This window comes from Hemiscyllium ocellatum, chromosome 19 (genome assembly GCF_020745735.1).
Source record: "Hemiscyllium ocellatum isolate sHemOce1 chromosome 19, sHemOce1.pat.X.cur, whole genome shotgun sequence".
In the NCBI taxonomy this organism is placed as follows: Eukaryota; Metazoa; Chordata; class Chondrichthyes; order Orectolobiformes; family Hemiscylliidae; genus Hemiscyllium; species Hemiscyllium ocellatum.
The window spans coordinates 69402386-69424832 of NC_083419.1; the positions used below are offsets into that span (position 1 = coordinate 69402386).

At 52.5% G+C, this 22447-nt stretch overlaps 1 protein-coding gene across 1 annotated transcript in view; it reads left to right on the top strand.

The window, feature by feature from the left end:
• Positions 1–22447, top strand: part of LOC132825026 (F-actin-monooxygenase MICAL3-like) — a 483930-nt gene that overhangs the window by 169840 nt on the left and 291643 nt on the right. Inside the window, exon 6 of the mRNA XM_060840028.1 lies at positions 21726–21827. Coding sequence (XP_060696011.1) covers positions 21726–21827 — 102 coding nt within the window. The remainder of the gene's footprint in view (positions 1–21725; positions 21828–22447) is intronic.

Sequence of the window (22447 nt, forward strand, 5' to 3'; positions counted from 1 at the left end):
TGAGAGGGACGTGCTGTCACTGTGTGTGTGAGAGAGACATGCTGTCAGTGTGTGTGTGTGAGACGTGCGGTGAGTGTGTGTGTGTGAGACGTGCGGTGAGTGTGTGTGTGTGTGAGACGTGCGGTGAGTGTGTGTGTGTGAGACGTGCGGTGAGTGTGTGTGTGTGAGACGTGCGGTGAGTGTGTGTGTGTGAGACGTGCGGTGAGTGTGTGTGTGTGAGACGTGCGGTGAGTGTGTGTGTGTGAGACGTGCGGTGAGTGTGTGTGTGTGAGACGTGCGGTGAGTGTGTGTGTGTGAGACGTGCGGTCAGTGCGTGGGTCAGGCGTGCAGTCAGTGTGTGTGACAGCTGTGCTGTCAGTGTGTGCGCGCGCGCGAGACGTGCTGTCAGTGTGTGTGTGAGAGAGACGTGCTGTCAGTGTGTGTGTGAGACGTGCTGTGAGTGTGTGTGAGCAGCGTGCTGAGTGTGTGTGAGAGAGACGTGCTGTCAGCGTGTGTGTGAGAGACGTGCTGTCAGTGTGTGTGAGAGCTGTGCTGTCAGTGTGTGTGTGTTTGAGAGACGTGCTGTCAGTACGTGTGTGAGAGAGACGTGCTGTCAGTACGTGTGTGAGAGAGACGTGCTGTCAGTTTGTGTGAGAGAGACTTGCTGTCAGTGTGTGTGTGTGAGAGACGTGCTGTCAGTGTGTGTGTGTGAGAGACGTGCTGTCAGTGTGTGTGTGTGTGAGAGACGTGCTGTCAGTGTGTGTGTGTGTGAGAGACGTGCTGTCAGTGTGTGTGTGAGTGAGACGTGCTGTCAGTGTGTGTGTGAGACGTGCTGTGAGTGTGTGTGAGCAGCGTGCTGTGAGTGTGTGTGTGAGAGACGTGCTGTCAGTGTGTGTGAGAGCTGTGCTGTCAGTGTGTGTGTGTTTGAGAGACGTGCTGTCAGTACGTGTGAGAGAGACGTGCTGTCAGTACGTGTGAGAGAGACGTGCTGTCAGTTTGTGTGAGAGAGACTTGCTGTCAGTGTGTGTGAGACGTGCTGTCAGTGTGTGTGTGAGACGTGCTGTGAGTGTGTGTGAGAGACGTGCTGTCACTGTGTGTTTGAGAGACGTGCTGTCAGTGTGTGTGTGTGTGTGTGAGAGAGAGACGTACTGTCAGTGTGGTGTGTTTATGTGTGAGACGTGCTGTCAGTGTGTGTGTGTGTGAGGCGTACTGTCAGTGTGGTGTGTGTGTAATGTACTGTCGGTGTGTGTGTGTGTGACGTACTGTCGGTGTGTGTGTGACGTACTGTCGGTGTGTGTGTGACGTACTGTCGGTGTGTGTGTGTGTGTGTGACGTACTGTCGGTGTGTGTGTTTGTGTGACGTACTGTCGGTGTGTGTGTGACGTACTGTCGGTGTGTGTGTGTGTGAGACGTACTGTCGGTGTGTGTGTGTGTGACGTACTGTCAGTGTGTGTGTGTGAGACGTACTGTCAGTGTGTGTGAGACGTACTGTCAGTGTGTGTGAGACGTACTGTCAGTGTGTGTGAGACGTACTGTCAGTGTGTGTGAGACGTACTGTCAGTGTGTGTGTGACGTACTGTCAGTGTGTGTGTGACGTACTGTGTGTGTGTGTGTGTGTGACGTACTGTCAGTGTGTGTGTGTGTGTGACGTACTGTCAGTGTGTGTGATGTGCTGTCAGTGTGTGTGTGAGAGACGTGCTGTCAGTGTGTGTGTGAGAGACGTGCGGTCAGTGTGTGTGTGAGAGACGTGCGGTCAGTGTGTGTGTGAGAGACGTGCTGTCACTGTGTGTTTGAGAGACGTGCTGTCAGTGTGTGTGTGTGTGTGTGTGTGTGAGAGAGAGACGTACTGTCAGTGTGGTGTGTATGTGTGAGACGTGCTGTCAGTGTGTGTGTGTGTGTGTGAGACGTACTGTCAGTGTGGTGTGTGTGTAATGTACTGTCGGTGTGTGTGTGTGGCGTACTGTTGGTGTGTGTGTGGCGTACTGTCGGTGTGTGTGACGTACTGTCAGTGTGTGTGTGTGTATGTGAGAGATTTGCTATCACTGTGTGTGTGAGTGATGTGCGGTCAGTGTGTGTATGCGACTTGCCGTCAGTGTGTGTGTGAGGGATGTGCTGTCAGTGTGTGTGTGAGAGTCGTGCTGTCACTGTGTGTGTAAGAGACGTGCTGTCACTGTGTGTGTGAGAGAGACGTGCGGTCAGTGTGTGTGTGTGTGTGTGTGAGACGTGCGGTCAGTGTGTGTGTGTGTGTGTGTGTGTGTGACGTGCTGTCAGTGTGTGTGTGTGTGTGAGACGTGCTGTCAGTGTGTGTGTGTGTGTGAGACGTGCTGTCAGTGTGTGTGTGTGTGTGAGACGTGCGGTCAGTGTGTGTGTGTGAGACGTGCGGTCAGTGTGTGTGTGTGTGCGAGACGTGCTGTCAGTGTGTGTGTGTGAGACGTGCTGTCAGTGTGTGTGTGTGAGACGTGCTGTCAGTGTGTGTGTGTGAGACGTGCTGTCAGTGTGTGTGTGAGACGTGCTGTCAGCGTGTGTGTGTGAGACGTGCTGTCAGCGTGTGTGTGTGAGACGTGCTGTCAGCGTGTGTGTGAGAGACGTGCTGTCAGCGTGTGTGAGAGAGACGTGCTATCAGCGTGTGTGAGAGAGACGTGCTGTCAGTGTGTGTGTGCGAGACGTGCTGTCAGTGTGTGTGCGAGACGTGCTGTCAGTGTGTGTGCGAGACGTGCTGTCAGTGTGTGTGAGACGTGCTGTCAGTGTGTGTGAGACGTGCTGTCAGTGTGTGTGAGACGTGCTATCAGTGTATGTGAGATGTGCTGTCAGTGTGTGTGTGAGGGTCGTGCTGTCAGTGTGTGTGAGACGTGCTGTCAGTGTCTGTGTGTGAGACGTGCTGTCAGTGTGTGTGTGAGAGACGTGCTGTCAGTGTGTGTGTGAGATGTGCTGTCAGTGTGTGTGTGTGAGAGACGTGCTGTCAGTGTGTGTGAGAGAGACGTGCTGTGTGTGTGTGTGAGACGTGCGGTCAGTGTGTGTGTGTGAGACGTGCGGTCAGTGCGTGTATGCGACTTGCCGTCAGTGCGTGGGTGAGGCGTGCAGTCAGTGTGTGCGTGAGAGACGTACTGTCAGTGTGCGTGAGAGACGTGCTGTCAGTGTGTGTGACAGCTGTGTTGTCAGTGTGTGTGTGCGCGTGAGACGTGCTTTCAGTGTGTGTGTGTGTGTGCGAGACGTGCTGTCAGTGTGTGTGCGAGACGTGCTGTCAGCGTGTGTGTGAGAGACGTGCTGTCAGTGTGTGTGTGCGAGACGTGCTGTCAGTGTGTGTGAGGGAGACATGCTGTCAGTGTGTGTGAGGGAGACATGCTGTCAGTGCGTGTATGCGACTTGCCGTCAGTGCGTGGGTGAGGCGTGCAGTCAGTGTGTGCGTGAGAGACGTACTGTCAGTGTGCGTGAGAGACGTACTGTCAGTGTGCGTGAGAGACGTGCTGTCAGTGTGCGTGAGAGACGTGCTGTCAGTGTGTGTGACAGCTGTGTTGTCAGTGTGTGTGTGTGCGAGACGTGCTGTCAGTGTGTGTGTGTGTGTGCGAGACGTGCTGTCAGTGTGTGTGAGAGACGTGCTGTCAGCGTGTGTGTGTGTGACGTATTGTCAGTGTGTGTTTGTGTGACGTATTGTCAGTGTGTGTGTGTGACGTATTGTCAGTGTGTGTGTGACGTACTGTCAGTGTGTGTGTGACGTACTGTCAGTGTGTGTGTGTGTGTGTGAGACGTACTGTCAGTGTGATGTGTGTGTGTGACGTACTGTCAGTGTATGTGTGTGACGTACTGTCAGTGTGTGTGTGTGTGACGTACTGTCAGTGTGTGTGTGTGTGACGTACTGTCAGTGTGGTGTGTGTGTGTGAGAGATGTACTGTCAGTGTGGTGTGTGTGTGTGAGATGTACTGTCAGTGTGTGTGTGAAACGTACAGTCAGTGTGTGTGTGTGATGTGCTGTCAGTGTGTGACATGCTGTCAGTGTGTGAGAGACGTTCTGTGTGTGTGTGTGTGTGTGTGTGTGTGAGATGTGCTATCACTGTGTGTGTAAGAGACGTGCTGTCACTGTGTGTGTGAGAGAGATGTGCTGTCAGTATGTGTGTGAGACGTGCTGTCACTGTGTGTGTGTGTGAGACGTGCTGTCAGTGTGTGTGAGAGACGTGCTGTCAGCGTGTGTGTGAGAGACGTGCTGTCAGTGTGTGTGTGCGAGACGTGCTGTCAGTGTGTGTGAGGGAGACATGCTGTCAGTGTGTGTGAGAGACTTGCTGTCAGTGTGTGTGTGTGAGACGTGCTGTCAGTGTGTGTGAGAGACGTGTTGTCAGTGTGTGTGTGCGCGTGAGACGTGCTGTCAGTGTGTGTGTGTGCGAGACGTGCTGTCAGTGTGTGTGTGTGTGAGAGAGACGTGCTGTCAGCGTGTGTGAGAGAGACGTGCTGTCAGCGTGTGTGTGAGAGACGTGCTGTCAGCGTGTGTGTGAGAGACGTGCTGTCAGCGTGTGTGTGAGAGACGTGCTGTCAGCGTGTGTGAGAGAGACGTGCTGTCAGCGTGTGTGAGAGAGACGTGCTGTCAGCGTGTGTGTGAGAGACGTGCTGTCAGCGTGTGTGTGAGAGACGTGCTGTCAGCGTGTGTGTGAGAGACGTGCTGTCAGCGTGTGTGAGAGAGACGTGCTGTCAGCGTGTGTGAGAGAGACGTGCTGTCAGCGTGTGTGAGAGAGACATGCTGTCAGCGTGTGTGAGAGAGACGTGCTGTCAGCGTGTGTGTGTGAGACATGCTGTCAGTGTGTGTGAGAGCTGTGCTGTCAGTGTGTGTGTGTGTGTGTGTGCGAGACGTGCTGTCAGTATGTGTGTGAGGGAGACATGCTGTCAGTGTGTGTGAGAGACTTGCTGTCAGTGTGTGTGAGAGACGTGCTGTCAGTGTGTGTGAGAGACGTGCTGTCAGTGTGTGTGCGAGACGTGCTGTCAGTGTGTGTGTGCGAGACGTGCTGTCAGTGTGTGTGTGCGAGACGTGCTGTCACTGTGTGTGTGTGAGACGTGCTGTCACTGTGTGTGTGTGAGACGTGCTGTCAGTGTGTGTGTGTGAGCTGTGCTGTCAGTGTATGTGTGTGAGACGTGCTGTCAGTGTGTGTGAGACGTGCTGTCAGTGTGTGTGAGACGTGCTGTCAGTGTGTGTGAGACGTGCTGTCAGTGTTTGTGTGAGATGTGCTATCAGTGTATGTGAGATGTGCTGTCAGTGTGTGTGTGAGGGTCGTGCTGTCAGTGTGTGTGAGACGTGCTGTCAGTGTCTGTGTGTGAGACGTGCTGTCAGTGTGTGTGAGGGACGTGCGGTCAGTGGGTGTGTGAGGGACGTGCGGTCAGTGGGTGTGTGAGAGACGTGCGGTCAGTGTGTGTGAGCGACATGCTGTCACTGTGTGTTTGAGAGACGTGCTGTCAGTGGGTGGTTTTTTGGGATGTGCTGTCAGTGTGTGTGTGTGTGTGAGACGTGCTGTCAGTGTGTGTGTGTGTGTGAGACGTGCTGTCAGTGTGTGTGTGTGTGTGAGACGTGCTGTCAGTGTGTGTGTGTGTGTGAGACGTGCGGTCAGTGTGTGTGTGTGAGACGTGCGGTCTGTGTGTGTGTGTGCGAGACGTGCGGTCTGTGTGTGTGTGTGCGAGACGTGCTGTCAGTGTGTGTGTGTGAGACGTGCTGTCAGTGTGTGTGTGTGAGACGTGCTGTCAGCGTGTGTGTGTGAGACGTGCTGTCAGCGTGTGTGTGAGAGACGTGCTGTCAGCGTGTGTGTGAGAGACGTGCTGTCAGCGTGTGTGTGAGAGACGTGCTGTCAGCGTGTGTGAGAGAGACGTGCTATCAGCGTGTGTGAGAGAGACGTGCTGTCAGCGTGTGTGTGTGAGACATGCTGTCAGTGTGTGTGAGAGCTGTGCTGTCAGTGTGTGTGTGCGAGACGTGCTGTCAGTGTGTGTGTGAGGGAGACATGCTGTCAGTGTGTGTGAGAGACTTGCTGTCAGTGTGTGTGTGCGAGACGTGCTGTCAGTGTGTGTGCGAGACGTGCTGTCAGTGTGTGTGAGACGTGCTGTCAGTGTGTGTGAGACGTGCTGTCAGTGTGTGTGAGACGTGCTATCAGTGTATGTGAGATGTGCTGTCAGTGTGTGTGTGAGGGTCGTGCTGTCAGTGTGTGTGAGACGTGCTGTCAGTGTGTGTGTGTGAGACGTGCTGTCAGTGTGTGTGTGAGAGACGTGCTGTCAGTGTGTGTGTGTGACGTACTGTCAGTGTGTGTGTGTGACGTACTGTCAGTGTGTGTGTGTGTGTGTGAGACGTACTGTCAGTGTGGTGTGTGTGTAATGTACTGTCGGTGTGTGTGTGTGGCGTACTGTTGGTGTGTGTGTGGCGTACTGTCGGTGTGTGTGACGTACTGTCAGTGTGTGTGTGTGTATGTGAGAGATTTGCTATCACTGTGTGTGTGAGTGATGTGCGGTCAGTGTGTGTATGCGACTTGCCGTCAGTGTGTGTGTGAGGGATGTGCTGTCAGTGTGTGTGTGAGAGTCGTGCTGTCACTGTGTGTGTAAGAGACGTGCTGTCACTGTGTGTGTGAGAGAGACGTGCGGTCAGTGTGTGTGTGTGTGTGTGTGTGAGACGTGCGGTCAGTGTGTGTGTGTGAGACGTGCGGTCAGTGTGTGTGTGTGTGTGTGTGTGTGTGACGTGCTGTCAGTGTGTGTGTGTGTGTGTGACGTGCTGTCAGTGTGTGTGTGTGTGTGAGACGTGCTGTCAGTGTGTGTGTGTGTGTGTGAGACGTGCTGTCAGTGTGTGTGTGTGTGTGAGACGTGCTGTCAGTGTGTGTGTGTGTGAGACGTGCGGTCAGTGTGTGTGTGTGAGACGTGCGGTCAGTGTGTGTGTGTGTGCGAGACGTGCTGTCAGTGTGTGTGTGTGAGACGTGCTGTCAGTGTGTGTGTGTGAGACGTGCTGTCAGTGTGTGTGTGTGAGACGTGCTGTCAGTGTGTGTGTGTGAGACGTGCTGTCAGTGTGTGTGTGAGGGAGACATGCTGTCAGTGTGTGTGAGAGACTTGCTGTCAGTGTGTGTGAGAGACGTGCTGTCAGTGTGTGTGAGAGACGTGCTGTCAGTGTGTGTGTGCGAGACGTGCTGTCAGTGTGTGTGCGAGACGTGCTGTCAGTGTGTGTGCGAGACGTGCTGTCAGTGTGTGTGAGACGTGCTGTCAGTGTGTGTGAGACGTGCTGTCAGTGTGTGTGAGACGTGCTATCAGTGTATGTGAGATGTGCTGTCCGTGTGTGTGTGAGGGTCGTGCTGTCAGTGTGTGAGAGACGTGCTGTCAGTGTGTGTGACAGCTGTGTTGTCAGTGTGTGTGTGTGCGAGACGTGCTGTCAGTGTGTGTGTGTGTGTGCGAGACGTGCTGTCCGTGTGTGTGAGAGACGTGCTGTCAGTGTGTGTGAGAGAGACGTGCTGTGTGTGTGTGTGAGACGTGCGGTCAGTGTGTGTGTGTGAGACGTGCGGTCAGTGCGTGTATGCGACTTGCCGTCAGTGCGTGGGTGAGGCGTGCAGTCAGTGTGTGCGTGAGAGATGTACTGTCAGTGTGCGTGAGAGACGTACTGTCAGTGTGCGTGAGAGACGTGCTGTCAGTGTGTGTGACAGCTGTGTTGTCAGTGTGTGTGTGCGCGTGAGACGTGCTTTCAGTGTGTGTGTGTGCGCGTGAGACGTGCTGTCAGTGTGTGTGTGTGCGAGACGTGCTGTCAGTGTGTGTGTGTGTGAGAGAGACGTGCTGTCAGCGTGTGTGTGAGAGACGTGCTGTCAGTGTGTGTGTGAGACGTGCTGTCAGTGTGTGTGTGTGTGAGAGACGTGCTGTCAGTGTGTGTGTGCGAGACGTGCTGTCAGTGTGTGTGAGGGAGACATGCTGTCAGTGTGTGTGAGGGAGACATGCTGTCAGTGCGTGTATGCGACTTGCCGTCAGTGCGTGGGTGAGGCGTGCAGTCAGTGTGTGCGTGAGAGACGTACTGTCAATGTGCGTGAGAGACGTACTGTCAATGTGCGTGAGAGACGTACTGTCAGTGTGCGTGAGAGACGTGCTGTCAGTGTGTGTGACAGCTGTGTTGTCAGTGTGTGTGTGTGCGAGACGTGCTGTCAGTGTGTGTGTGTGTGTGCGAGACGTGCTGTCCGTGTGTGTGAGAGACGTGCTGTCAGCGTGTGTGTGAGAGACGTGCTGTCAGTGTGTGTGTGCGAGACGTGCTGTCAGTGTGTGTGAGGGAGACGTGCTGTCAGTGTGTGTGAGGGAGACATGCTGTCAGTGTGTGTGAGAGACTTGCTGTCAGTGTGTGTGTGTGAGACGTGCTGTCAGTGTGTGTGAGAGACGTGTTGTCAGTGTGTGTGTGCGCGTGAGACGTGCTGTCAGTGTGTGTGTGTGCGAGACGTGCTGTCAGTGTGTGTGTGTGTGAGAGAGACGTGCTGTCAGCGTGTGTGAGAGAGACGTGCTGTCAGCGTGTGTGTGAGAGACGTGCTGTCAGCGTGTGTGTGAGAGACGTGCTGTCAGCGTGTGTGTGAGAGACGTGCTGTCAGCGTGTGTGAGAGAGACGTGCTGTCAGCGTGTGTGAGAGAGACGTGCTGTCAGCGTGTGTGTGTGAGACGTGCTGTCAGCGTGTGTGTGTGAGACATGCTGTCAGTGTGTGTGTGTGTGTGTGTGCGAGACGTGCTGTCAGTATGTGTGTGAGGGAGACATGCTGTCAGTGTGTGTGAGAGACGTGCTGTCAGTGTGTGTGAGAGACGTGCTGTCAGTGTGTGTGAGAGACGTGCTGTCAGTGTGTGTGAGACGTGCTGTCAGTGTGTGTGTGCGAGACGTGCTGTCAGTGTGTGTGTGCGAGACGTGCTGTCAGTGTGTGTTTGTGAGACGTGCTGTCAGTGTGTGTGTGAGACGTGCTGTCACTGTGTGTGTGTGAGACGTGCTGTCAGTGTGTGTGTGTGAGCTGTGCTGTCAGTGTATGTGTGTGAGACGTGCTGTCAGTGTGTGTGAGACGTGCTGTCAGTGTGTGTGAGACGTGCTGTCAGTGTTTGTGTGAGATGTGCTATCAGTGTATGTGAGATGTGCTGTCAGTGTGTGTGTGAGGGTCGTGCTGTCAGTGTGTGTGAGATGTGCTGTCAGTGTCTGTGTGTGAGACGTGCTGTCAGTGTGTGTGAGGGACGTGCGGTCAGTGGGTGTGTGAGGGACGTGCGGTCAGTGGGTGTGTGAGAGACGTGCGGTCAGTGTGTGTGAGCGACATGCTGTCACTGTGTGTTTGAGAGACGTGCTGTCAGTGGGTCTGTGTGTTTGAGAGATGTGCTGTCAGTGGGTGGTTTTTTGGGATGTGCTGTCAGTGTGTGTGTGTGTGTGAGACGTGCTGTCAGTGTGTGTGTGTGTGTGAGACGTGTTGTCAGTGTGTGTGTGTGTGTGAGACGTGCGGTCAGTGTGTGTGTGTGAGACGTGCGGTCTGTGTGTGTGTGTGCGAGACGTGCGGTCTGTGTGTGTGTGTGCGAGACGTGCTGTCAGTGTGTGTGTGCGAGACGTGCTGTCAGTGTGTGTGTGCGAGACGTGCTGTCAGTGTGTGTGTGTGAGACGTGCTGTCAGTGTGTGTGTATGTCTGTGTGACGTGCTGTCAGTGTGTGTGTGTGAGACGTGCTGTCAGTGTGTGTGTGTGAGACGTGCTGTCAGTGTGTGTGTGTGAGACGTGCTGTCAGTGTGTGTGTGTGAGACGTGCTGTCAGTGTGTGTGTATGTCTGTGTGACGTGCTGTCAGTGTGTGTGTGTGAGACGTGCTGTCAGTGTGTGTGTGTGAGACGTGCTGTCAGTGTCTGTGTGTGTGTGTGTGTGTGTGTGTGTGTGTGTGTGTGTGTGTGTGAGAGTGACGTGCTGTCAGTGTGTGTGTGTGTGTGAGAGACGTGCTGTCAGTGTGTGTGTGTGTGTGTGTGTGACGTGCTGTCAGCGTGTGTGTGTGTGTGTGACGTGCTGTCAGTGTGTGTGTGTGTGTGACGTGCTGTCAGTGTGTGTGTGTGTGTGTGACGTGCTGTCAGTGTGTGTGTGTGTGACGTGCTGTCAGTGTGTGTGTGTGTGTGTGACGTGCTGTCAGTGTGTGTGTGTGTGTGACGTGCTGTCAGTGTGTGTGTGTGTGTGACGTGCTGTCAGTGTGTGTGTGTGACGTGCTGTCAGTGTGTATGTGTGACGTGCTGTCAGTGTGTGTGTGTGTATGAGAGACGTGCTGTCAGTGTGTGTGTGTGTGTGTGTGTGACGTGCTGTCAGTGTGTGTGTGTGTGTGTGTGTGTGACGTGCTGTCAGTGTGTGTGACGTGCTGTCAGTGTGTGTGACGTGCTGTCAGTGTGTGTGTGTGTGAGACGTGATGTCAGTGTGTGTGTGAGACGTGCTGTCTGTGTGTGTGTGTGTGTGTGTGTGTGACGTGCTGTCAGTGTGTGTGTGTGACGTGCTGTCAGTGAGTGTGTGTGAGACGTGCTGTCAGTGTGTGTGTGTGACGTGCTGTCAGTGTGTGTGTGTGAGACGTGCTGTCAATGTGTGTGACGTGCTGTAAGTGTGTGTGTGTGTGAGACGTGCTGTAAGTGTGTGTGTGTGTGAGACGTGCTGTCAGTGTGTGTGTGTGAGACGTGCTGTCAGTGTGTGTGTGTGAGACGTGCTGTCAGTGTGTGTGTGTGAGACGTGCTGTCAGTGTGTGTGTGTGAGACGTGCTGTCAGTGTGTGTGTATGTCTGTGTGACGTGCTGTCAGCGTGTGTGTATGTCTGTGTGACGTGCTGTCAGTGTGTGTATGTGACGTGCTGTCAGTGTGTGTGTGTGAGACGTGCTGTCAGTGTGTGTGTGTGTGACGTGCTGTCAGTGTGTATGTGTGACGTGCTGTCAGTGTGTGTGTGTGAGACGTGCTGTCAGTGTGTGTGTGTGTGTGTGTGACGTGCTGTCTGTGTGTGTGTGTGTGTGTGAGAGACGTGCTGTCAGTGTGTGTGTGTGTGTGTGTGACGTGCTGTCAGTGTGTGTGTGTGAGACGTGCTGTCAGTGTGTGTGTGTGAGACGTGCTGTCAGTGTGTGTGTGAGACGTGCTGTCAGTGTGTATGTGTGACGTGCTGTCAGTGTGTGTGTGAGACGTGCTGTCAGTGTGTGTGTGACGTGCTGTCTATGTGTGTGAGACTTGCAGTCAGTGTGTGTATGAGAGACGTGCAGTCAGTGTGTGTGTGTGACGTGCTGTCAGTGTGTGTGTGTGTGTGTGTGTGTGACGTGCTGTCAGTGTGTGTGTGTGTGTGTGTGACGTGCTGTAAGTGTGTGTGTGTGTGAGACGTGCTGTCAGTGTGTATGTGTGACGTGCTGTCAGTGTGTATGTGTGACGTGCTGTCAGTGTGTGTGTGAGACGTGCTGTCAGTGTGTGTGTGACGTGCTGTCTATGTGTGTGAGACTTGCAGTCAGTGTGTGTATGAGAGACGTGCAGTCAGTGTGTGTGTGTGACGTGCTGTCAGTGTGTGTGTGTGTGTGTGTGTGACGTGCTGTCAGTGTGTGTGTGTGTGTGTGACGTGCTGTCAGTGCGTGTGTGTGTGTGAGACGTGCTGTCAGTGCGTGTGTGTGTGTGTGTGTGTGTGTGTGACGTGCTGTCAGTGTGTGTGTGTGTGTGACGTACTGTCTGTGTGTGTGTGTGTGTGTGTGTGTGTGTGTGACGTGCTGTCTGTGTGTGTGTGTGAGACGTGCTGTCAGTGTGTGTGTGTGTGAGACGTGCTGTCAGTGTGTGTGTGTGTGAGACGTGCTGTCAGTGTGTGTGTGTGTGAGACGTGCTGTCAGTGTGTGTGTGTGTGACGTGCTGTCAGTGTGTGTGTGTGTGACGTGCTGTCAGTGTGTGTGTGTGACGTGCTGTCAGTGTGTGTGTGTGTGTGAGACGTGCTGTCAGTGTGTGTGTGTGTGTGTGTGTGACGTGCTGTCAGTGTGTGTGTGTGTGACGTGCTGTCAGTGTGTGTGTGTGACGTGCTGTCTGTGTGTGTATGTCTGTGTGACGTGCTGTCAGTGTGTGTATGTGACGTGCTGTCAGTGTGTGTGTGTGACGTGCGGTCAGTGTGTGTGTGAGACACGTGCGGTCAGTGTGTGTGTGAGGGACGTGCTGTTAGTGTGTGTGTGTGTGAGAGACGTGCTGTCAGTGTGTGTGAGAGACGTGCTGTCTGTGTGTGTGTGTGTGTGTGTGTGTGTGTGTGTGTGTGTGTGTGTGTGTGTGTGAGAGATGTGCTGTCAGTGTGTGTGTGAGAGACGTGCTGTCAGTGTGTGTGTGAGAGACGTGCTGTCAGTGTGTGTGTGAGACGTGCTGTCAGTGTGTGTGTGAGAGACGTGCTGTCAGCATGTGTGTGAGAGAGGCGTGCTGTCAGCGTGTGTGTGAGACGTGCTGTCAGTGTGTGTGTGAGAGACGTGCTGTCAGTGTGTGTGTGAGAGACGTGCTGTCAGTGTGTGTGAGAGAGGCGTGCTGTCAGTGTGTGTGTGAGACGTGCTGTCAGTGTGTGTGTGAGACGTGCTGTCAGTGTGTGTGTGAGACGTGCTGTCAGTGTGTGTGAGAGAGGCGTGCGGTCAGTGTGTGTGAGAGAGACGTGCGGTCAGCGTGTGTGTGTGAGACGTGCTGTCAGTGTGTGTGTGAGAGACGTGCTGTCAGCGTGTGTGAGAGACGTGCTGTCAGCGTGTGTGAGAGACGTGCTGTCAGTGTGTGTGTGTGACGTGCTGTCAGTGTGTGTGTGAGAGACGTGCTGTCTGTGTGTGTGAGAGACTTGCTGTCTGTGTGTGTGAGAGACGTGCTGTCAGTGTGTGTGTGAGACGTGCTGTCAGTGTGTGTGTGAGAGACGTGCTGTCAGTGTGAGTGTGAGAGACGTGCTGTCAGTGTGTGTGTGTGTGTGAGACGTGCTGTCAGTGTGTGCGTGTGAGACGTGCGGTCAGTGTGTGCGTGTGAGACGTGCGGTCAGTGTGTGCGTGTGAGACGTGCGGTCAGTGTGTGCGTGTGAGAGGCGTGCGGTCAGTGTGTGTGTGAGAGACGTGCTGTCAGTGTGTGTGTGTGAGGGAAGTGCTGTCAGTGTGTGTGTGTGAGGGACGTGCTGTCAGTGTGTGTGTGAGAGACGTGCTGTCAGTGTGTGTGTGCGGGACGTGCTGTCAGTGTGGGTGTGAGACGTGCTGTCAGTGTGTGTGTTTGAGACGTACTGTCAGTGTGTGTGTGAGACGTACTGTCAGTGTGTGTGTGTGAGACGTGCTGTTAGTGTGTGTGTGAGACGTGCTGTTAGTGTGTGTGTGAGACGTGCTGTTAGTGTGTGTGTGAGAGACGTGCTGTCAGTGTGTGTGTGAGAGACGTGCTGTCAGTGTGAGTGTGAGAGACGTGCTGTCAGTGTGTGTGTGTGAGAGACGTGCTCTAAGTGTGAGTGTGAGAGACGTGCTGTCAGTGTGTGTGTGTGTGACGTGCTGTCAGTGTGTGTGTGTGTGATGTGCTGTCAGTGTGTGTGTGTGTGACGTGCTGTCAGTGAGTGTGTGTGAGACGTGCTGTCAGTGAGTGTGTGTGAGACGTGCTGTCAGTGTGTGTGTGTGTGTGAGAGACGTACTGTCAGTGTGTGTGTGTGCGTGTGTGTGTGACGTGCTGTCTGTGTGTGTGTGTGTGAGACGTGCTGTCAGTGTGTGAGACGTGCTGTCAGTGTGTGAGACGTGCTGTCAGTGTGTGTGTGTGTGAGACCTGCTGTCAGTGTGTGTGTGTGAGACGTGCTGTCAGTGTGTGTGTATGTCTGTGTGACGTGCTGTCAGTGTGTGTGTGTGACGTGCTGTCAGTGTGTGTGTGTGAGACGTGCTGTCAGTGTGTGTGTGTGACGTGCTGTCAGTGTGTGTGTGAGAGACGTGCTGTCAGTGTGTGTGTGTGTGAGAGACGTACTGTCAGTGTGTGTGTGTGTGTGTGTGTGAGACGTGCTGTCAGTGTGTGTGACGTGCTGTAAGTGTGTGTGTGTGTGAGACGTGCTGTCAGTGTGTGTGTGTGAGACGTGCTGTCAGTGTGTGTGTGTGAGACGTGCTGTCAGTGTGTGTGTATGTCTGTGTGACGTGCTGTCAGTGTGTGTGTGTGACGTGCTGTCAGTGTGTGTGTGTGAGACGTGCTGTCAGTGTGTGTGTGTGAGACGTGCTGTCAGTGTGTGTGTGTGAGACGTGCTGTCAGTGTGTGTGTGTGACGTGCTGTCAGTGTGTGTGTGTGTGACGTGCTGTCAGTGTGTGTGTGTGTGTGTGTGTGTGACGTGCTGTCAGTGTGTGTGTGTGTGAGAGACGTGCTGTCAGTGTGTGTGTGTGTGAGAGACGTGCTGTCAGTGTGTGTGTGTGTGTGTGTGTGACGTGCTGTCAGCGTGTGTGTGTGTGTGACGTGCTGTCAGTGTGTGTGTGTGTGAGAGACGTGCTGTCAGTGTGTGTGTGTGTGTGAGAGACGTGCTGTCAGTGTGTGTGTGTGTGTGTGTGTGACGTGCTGTCAGCGTGTGTGTGTGTGTGTGTGACGTGCTGTCAGTGTGTGTGTGTGTGACGTGCTGTCAGTGTGTGTGTGTGTGTGTGAGACGTGCTGTCAGTGTGTGTGTGTGAGACGTGCTGTCAGTGTGTGTGTATGTCTGTGTGACGTGCTGTCAGTGTGTGTGTGTGACGTGCTGTCAGTGTGTGTGTGTGATGTACTGTCAGTGTGTGTGTGTGAGACGTGCTGTCAGTGTGTGTGTGTGACGTGCTGTCAGTGTGTGTGTGTGTGACGTGCTGTCAGTGTGTGTGTGTGTGTGTGTGACGTGCTGTCAGTGTGTGTGTGTGTGAGAGACGTGCTGTCAGTGTGTGTGTGTGTGTGAGAGACGTGCTGTCAGTGTGTGTGTGTGTGTGTGTGTGACGTGCTGTCAGCGTGTGTGTGTGTGTGTGTGTGACGTGCTGTCAGTGTGTGTGTGTGTGAGAGACGTGCTGTCAGTGTGTGTGTGTGTGTGAGAGACGTGCTGTCAGTGTGTGTGTGTGTGTGTGTGTGAGACGTGCTGTCAGCGTGTGTGTGTGTGTGTGTGACGTGCTGTCAGTGTGTGTGTGTGTGACGTGCTGTCAGTGTGTGTGTGTGTGTGTGTGTGTGTGTGAGCCGTGCTGTCAGTGTGTGTGACGTGCTGTCAGTGTGTGTGTGTGTGTGTGTGACGTGCTGTCAGTGTGTGTGTGTGTGTGTGTGACGTGCTGTCTGTGTGTGTGTGTGTGTGTGACGTGCTGTCTGTGTGTGTGTGTGTGTGTGTGTGTGTGTGACGTGCTGTCAGCGTGTGTGTGTGTGTGTGTGTGAGACGTGCTGTCAGTGTGTGTGTGTGTGAGACGTGCTGTCAGTGTGTGTGACGTGCTGTCAGTGTGTGTGTGTGTGTGAGAGACGTGCTGTCAGTGTGTGTGTCTGAGACGTGCTGTCAGTGTGTGTGTGTGTGACGTGCTGTCAGTGTGTGTGTGTGTGTGACGTGCTGTCAGTGTGTATGTGTGACGTGCTGTCAGTGTGTATGTGTGACGTGCTGTCAGTGTGTATGTGTGACGTGCTGTCAGTGTGTATGTGTGACGTGCTGTCAGTGTGTGTGTGTGTGTGACGTGCTGTCAGTGTGTGTGTGTGTGTGTGACGTGCTGTCAGTGTGTGTGTGTGTGTGTGACGTGCTGTCAGTGTGTGTGTGTGTGTGTGTGTGTTTGTGACGTGCTGTCAGTGTGTGTGTGTGTGTGACGTGCTGTCAGAGTGTGTGACGTGCTGTCAGTGTGTGTGACGTGCTGTCAGTGTGTGTGTGTGACGTGCTGTCAGTGTGTGTGTGTGTGTGACGTGCTGTCAGTGTGTGTGACGTGCTGTCAGTGTGTGTGACGTGCTGTCAGTGTGTGTGTGAGACGTGCTGTCTGTGTGTGTGTGTGACGTGCTGTCAGTGTGTGTGTGTGACGTGCTGTCAGTGTGTGTGAGACGTGCTGTCAGTGTGTGTGTGTGTGTGTGTGTGTGACGTGCTGTCTGTGTGTGTGTGTGTGAGACGTGCTGTCAGTGTGTGTGACGTGCTGTCAGTGTGTGTGTGTGAGACGTGCTGTCAGTGTGTGTGTGTGAGACGTGCTGTCAGTGTGTGTGTGTGAGACGTGCTGTCAGTGTGTGTGTGTGAGACGTGCTGTCAGTGTGTGTGTATGTCTGTGTGACGTGCTGTCAGTGTGTGTGTATGTCTGTGTGACGTGCTGTCAGTGTGTGTGTGTGACGTGCTGTCAGTGTGTGTGTGTGTGACGTGCTGTCAGTGTGTGTGTGTGTGACGTGCTGTCAGTGTGTGTGTGTGAGATGTGCTGTCAGTGTGTGTGTGTGAGACGTGCTGTCAGTGTGTGTGTGTGAGACGTGCTGTCAGTGTGTGTGTGTGTGAGAGTGACGTGCTGTCAGTGTGTGTGTGTGTGTGTGACGTGCTGTCAGTGTGTGTGTGTGTGTGTGACGTGCTGTCAGTGTGTGTGTGTGTGATGTGCTGTCAGTGTGTGTGACGTGCTGTCAGTGTGTGTGTGTATGTGTGACGTGCTGTCAGTGTGTATGTGTGACGTGCTGTCAGTGTGTGTGTGACGTGCTGTCTGTGTGTGTGAGACTTGCAGTCAGTGTGTGTATGAGAGACGTGCAGTCAGTGTGTGTGTGTGACGTGCTGTCAGTGTGTGTGTGTGTGTGACGTGCTGTCAGTGTGTGTGTGTGTGTGAGACGTGCTGTCAGTGTGTGTGTGTGTGTGAGACGTGCTGTCAGTGTGTGTGTGTGTGAGAGACGTGCTGTCAGTGTGTGTGTGTGTGTGTGTGTGAGACGTGCTGTCAGTGTGTGTGTGTGTGTGAGACGTGCTGTCAGTGTGTGTTTGTGTGTGAGGGATGTGCTGTCAGCGTGTGTGTGTGTGACGTGCTGTCAGTGTGTGTGTGTGTGTTTGTGACGTGCTGTCAGTGTGTGTGTGTGTGACGTGCTGTCAGTGTGTGTGTGACGTGCTGTCAGTGTGTGTGTGTGTGACGTGCTGTCAGTGTGTGTGTGTGTGACGTGCTGTCAGTGTGTGTGTGTGTGACGTGCTGTCAGTGTGTGTGTGTGTGACGTACTGTCAGTGTGTGTGTGTGACGTACTGTCTGTGTGTGTGTGTGTGTGTGTGTGACGTGCTGTCTGTGTGTGTGTGTGTGAGACGTGCTGTCAGTGTGTGTGTGTGAGACGTGCTGTCAGTGTGTGTGTGTGAGACGTGCTGTCAGTGTGTGTGTGTGTGACGTGCTGTCAGTGTGTGTGTGTGTGTGACGTGCTGTCAGTGTGTGTGTGTGTGTGACGTGCTGTCAGTGTGTGTGTGTGTGTGAGACGTGCTGTCAGTGTGTGTGTGTGTGTGTGTGTGCGTGACGTGCTGTCAGTGTGTGTGTGTGAGACGTGCTGTCAGTGTGTGTGTGTGAGGGATGTGCTGTCAGCGTGTGTGTGTGTGACGTGCTGTCATTGTGTGTGTGTGTGTGTGACGTGCTGTCAGTGTGTGTATGTGACGTGCTGTCAGTGTGTGTGTGTGTGACGTGCAGTCAGTGTGTGTGTGAGACACGTGCGGTCAGTGTGTGTGTGTGAGAGACGTGCTGTCAGTGTGTGTGTGAGAGACGTGCTGTCAGTGTGTGTGTGAGAGACGTGCTGTCAGTGTGTGTGTTAGAGACGTGCTGTGAGTGTGTGTGAGAGATGTGCTGTCAGCGTTTGTGTGAGAGAGGCGTGCGGTCAGTGTGTGTGTGAGAGACGTGCTGTCAGTGTGTGTGTGTGAGGGAAGTGCTGTCAGTGTGTGTGTGTGAGGGACGTGCTGTCAGTGTGTGTGTGAGGGACGTGCTGTCAGTGTGTGTGTGAGAGACGTGCTGTCAGTGTGTGTGTGCGGGACGTGCTGTCAGTGTGGGTGTGAGACGTGCGGTCAGTGTGTGTGTTTGAGACGTACTGTCAGTGTGTGTGTGAGACGTACTGTCAGTGTGTGTGTGTGAGACGTGCTGTTAGTGTGTGTGTGAGACGTGCTGTTAGTGTGTGTGTGAGACGTGCTGTCAGTGTGTGTGTGAGAGACGTGCTGTCAGTGTGTGTGTGAGAGACGTGCTGTCTGTGTGTGTGTGTGTGTGAGACTTGCTCTAAGTGTGAGTGTGAGTGACGTGCTGTCTGTGTGTGTGTGTGTGAGACGTGCTCTAAGTGTGAGTGTGAGAGACGTGCTGTCTGTGTGTGTGTGTGAGACGTGCTCTAAGTGTGAGTGTGAGAGACGTGCTGTCAGTGTGTGTGAGAGACGTGCTGTCAGTGTGTGTGAGAGACGTGCTGTCAGTGTGTGTGAGAGACGTGCTGTCAGTGTGTGTGATAGAGACGTGCTGTCAGTGTGTGTGAGAGACGTGCTGTCAGTGTGTGTGAGAGAGACGTGCTGTCAGTGTGTGTGAGAGACGTGCTGTCAGTGTGTGTGAGAGACGTGCTGTCAGTGTGTGTGAGAGAGACGTTCTGGCACTGTGCGTGTGAGAGACATGCTGTTAGTGTGCGTGAGAGATGTGCTGTCAGTGTGTGTGAGAGACGTGCTGTCACTGTTTGTGTGAGAGACGTGCTGTCAGCGTGTGTGTGAGAAGTGCTGTCAGTGTGTGTGTGTGAGAGACGTGCTGTGTGCGTGAGAGACGTGCTGTCAGTGTGTGTGTGAGACGTGCTGTCAGTGTGTGTGAGACGTGCTGTCAGTGTGTGTGTGAGACGTGCTGTCAGTGTGTGTGAAACGTGCTGTCAGTGTGTGTGTGAGACGTGCTGTCAGTGTGTGTGTGAGACGTGCTGTCAGTGTGTGTGTGAGACGTGCTGTCAGTGTGTTTGTGAGAGACGTGCTGTCAGTGTGTGTGAGAGACGTGCTGTCAGTGTGTGTGTGAGACGTGCTGTCAGTGTGTGTGTGAGAGACGTGCTGTCAGTGTGTGTGTGTGAGACGTGCTGTCAGTGTGTTTGTGAGACGTGCTGTCAGTGTGTGTGTGAGAGGGACGTGCTGTCAGTGTGTGTGTCGACCTCTGTGTGAGTGCGAGAGATACTGTCACTGTGATTGTGTGAGGTGCTGTCAGTGTTTGATTGTGAGGAGGTGTGTGTGAAAGAGAGTGACTGAGTGAAGACGATATGAGGTGTCAGAGACAATCAGTGCTCTATCAACACTTTGTTATCTCTCTCACAATGGTACATTTGTTTGCTGTTGTATCCTGCCAGTCACAGCATTTGGTTAATTCCGTGGGAGAGTTGCTGCAGGGTGTATCGAAGCTAGTCCCCACACACACAAGGCTAACTGCACGAACTGTGAAAAACATCGATTTGTGAAATACAGAACTGTCCACATAACGTTGTTCGCAAGACAATCTATTCGCAGAACATTGTTAGCCGTTGCCCCCATGTGTCCACTTTTCTTTTTCTTTCATGAGCTCATGAGTTCTGCAGTTAAGGGGTGAAGGAAATCGGCTCTGTCGTTGGAGCCCTGCTGGTCCAGGCAATTGGTTGGATGATCCCAGACACTTTTGGGTCTGGATGGGAGGTGGAGGTCCCAGAGCTAGACCAGGAACTGCCCAGGGGCCTGAATGTGGCTGCTACACCAGACACAAACTTCTTGGCACTATCTGATCCCCCTGTGAGGGGCCAACGCTAACTGCTTCACTCCTGTCCTGCCTTTGTATTGAGGACCCACTGTCTGGGCTAACGTGGTGCAGGGGTGTGCATCGAACCAGCATTGCACGAGGCTGCTGCGCCTGGCTGGCCACGCCTCCTGCCAATTTCTCCAAATGGTTGCGGTACAGGCTGCATTGCTGAAGCTTCTGAATCCCCTCCCCAGTGTGTCCCGGACACCTGTCTGCTGCTCCTCATCCCTTTACATTTCTGCAAAGCCCCTGATTGCTGCAGCCACAGAATGTGATGTTGTGAGGGCAAAGATCCTCTTCCTGTATGGTGTGTGAGGATATGGACATCACACAACCTCCCTTATCATTTGGCATTGCTCCAGCTGTTGTAGACTGTCTTCTCATATAATGACAGAAAGGACTAAAGTGGCTCTCAGACATGATCAAAATGGGGGAGAACATTAAAGTATTTCAAGGCAGTGAGGAGGTGTGTACGTTACATTAGGCGTGCCGTTTTAGTGAAGGGATGGTAAAAGGAGCGAGTTGGAAGGTGTTGCATGTCTCAGACGGGGTGTCAGAGCATGAGTGTTGGTGGGAGAACTGGCAGAGATAGAGTAAGTGAGAGAGAGCAGAGTGTGGCACCTACATTACAGAGTATGGCTCCCTTTCCTGCACTGCAACCCAATCTTCCTCTCCCAGGAGATGGCCCTGGTCATGGTGACGATCTCTGACCAGGCTGGCATGGTCTGCGAGTGTGGTCCTCTCTGCTAGTCATTCCTGTCCTCTGTATACCCATCAGTCAGGAACTGCAGGCCTTTGTTGAAGAACTGTAGTACTAACTTCTTTTTCTCAGCCATCTCCCCTCAATCCCCAAGAAAGAGCAGGACAGATGCTAGGGCTTCTGCAGTAGGCTTTCAAAGATGGCATGCTGATCTTAGAGCAGATGTCCAGGAATGGGAGAGTTGGTCCAGGAATGGCAGATAGTAAGATGGGTCAAAAGGTGGACATGATACACACCATTCAGGTGGCAACAGCAATTAATATGTTCAGTTTGGTAAGATAACTTGCTCGGCCTCCTGGTGAGAATCACTCCATCAAACACAATAAGATTTGCACTTATCCAAAAAAATGTATAGTTCAGTCCTGTGCCCTGTATATCGCACAGTGTTACAATAATCAAGCAATTAAAAACTGAAGTGACCCCAACATCACTGCTGGGGCTCAATGCTGTTGAATCCCATCTGAACAAGAAGAATTTGTCAATTTGTCACTTAGTCAAGTCAATGTCCACCCAGCCACGTGAGTCCTTTCAGTGTTGAGCTCCAGTGTTTACTGACAATTCTTTTATATGATAGTTTATGAAACATCGTTTGAAAGTTCTTCTACACACTACTTCCAGCACAACAACAGAGAGTGAATTCTGCAGATAGCTGAAGTGTGTAATAAGATGAGAACGTGCAGGAAATACTGAGCTGGTTTGGCAACTTTGGTGGAGAGAGAAACTGAGTTAACATTTCAGGTTTGTGAGCTTAAACATTCTGATGAAAGGTTATGACCTGAAATGCTCGCATTTTCTTCGTATGCTAACTCTGTTTCTTTGCCTAATATGCTGAATTTTTCCAGCATTTTCACTTTTTTAATATGTTCTTATTCCTGGCTTTAATTTCATAATCAATATTCTTCCAAGAAATGATTAATTGTTATACTTCAGATTTTTGTTTAAGTTGTCTCTATGAATTCAGAAGGTGTTGGGGCTACTTCAATACACAATCAATGATCCTGGGATCACTTTCTATAACAGACTGATTCAGATTGAGCCTTGATTTTCGATGCTGCGTTGGCCTTTCGATGCCCCAAACATCAAAAGTTGATAGTGACTCGAATGTACCCGTATATATCAATGACCTCTAAATCTGATTGGGAGGAAGCTCAGCTCTTAATGAGGTCCACACTTAAGATACCAATCAGGCAACCAGTACAACTTTAGCCTGTAAAATCATGGCCGTTAGAGAGTCGGAGAGTGTCTGGGCAGCAGATTCTGGGGTTCTGTCATTCCCGTGTCCAGCTGTTTTACCAAGGAGTTTTGAATTTGAACCAGACCCCTCTTGCATCAATCCTGTCACCAGCCCTACAGATGCCTGCTCTGCAGGATATGGTGTTCCCCGGCCAGTCTCTGTTACCTGGGCTTATTTCTGATTGCAGATGCCGGCTGGAGAGCAGAGATAAACCCTCCAACCAGCAAAGTAACGCAGTTTGAGTTTGATGCTGTGATTGGTGCTGATGGCCGAAGGAACACTCTGGAAGGTAAGCGAAATGTAAAGGGGGGGGTCAGGAGTGATGGGGAAGTTATGAACTTTATAACAGAGAAGGCACTTTCTACCTGTCACCTCTGCCCCCTCTGCTCGGACACGTCTCTCCCTGTCCATCTCTCCTGCCAATTCCATTTCTCAGGACTGTACTGGCTTCATCCTTAATGAGCAAAGCAACCCCACACCATTTTATTATTTCCCTTACAAAATGTCAAATATCCCTGAATGTTCCCAGCTTTGGAAGTGTACATCTGTAATGGCTATTAAGTCATATGTATGTCTTTCTACTTGTGCCATCAATTCATCCATCTTGTTATGATTGCTGCACGTATTCAGATAAAAGCCATTCATTCTGCCTTTCTTAACACTTCTCCCAACTCCAACCTGGTTTGTTCATGCACTCTTTCACTCTCTCCTGTCAGTCTCACTCTGGTTGTTGCTGTCCTGCATTATTGCCATGTCATTCCACTTTCATTTTCTAAATTTCACCTTGATGTGATCGGCCCCCAATGACTATTGAGTTTAAAGCGTTATCTCTAATTCCAACTCAACAACCTAATGCTGTGCTTCATGCATTTATTTTATCAGCTTATCCTAGACTTGATTAGATTCTCT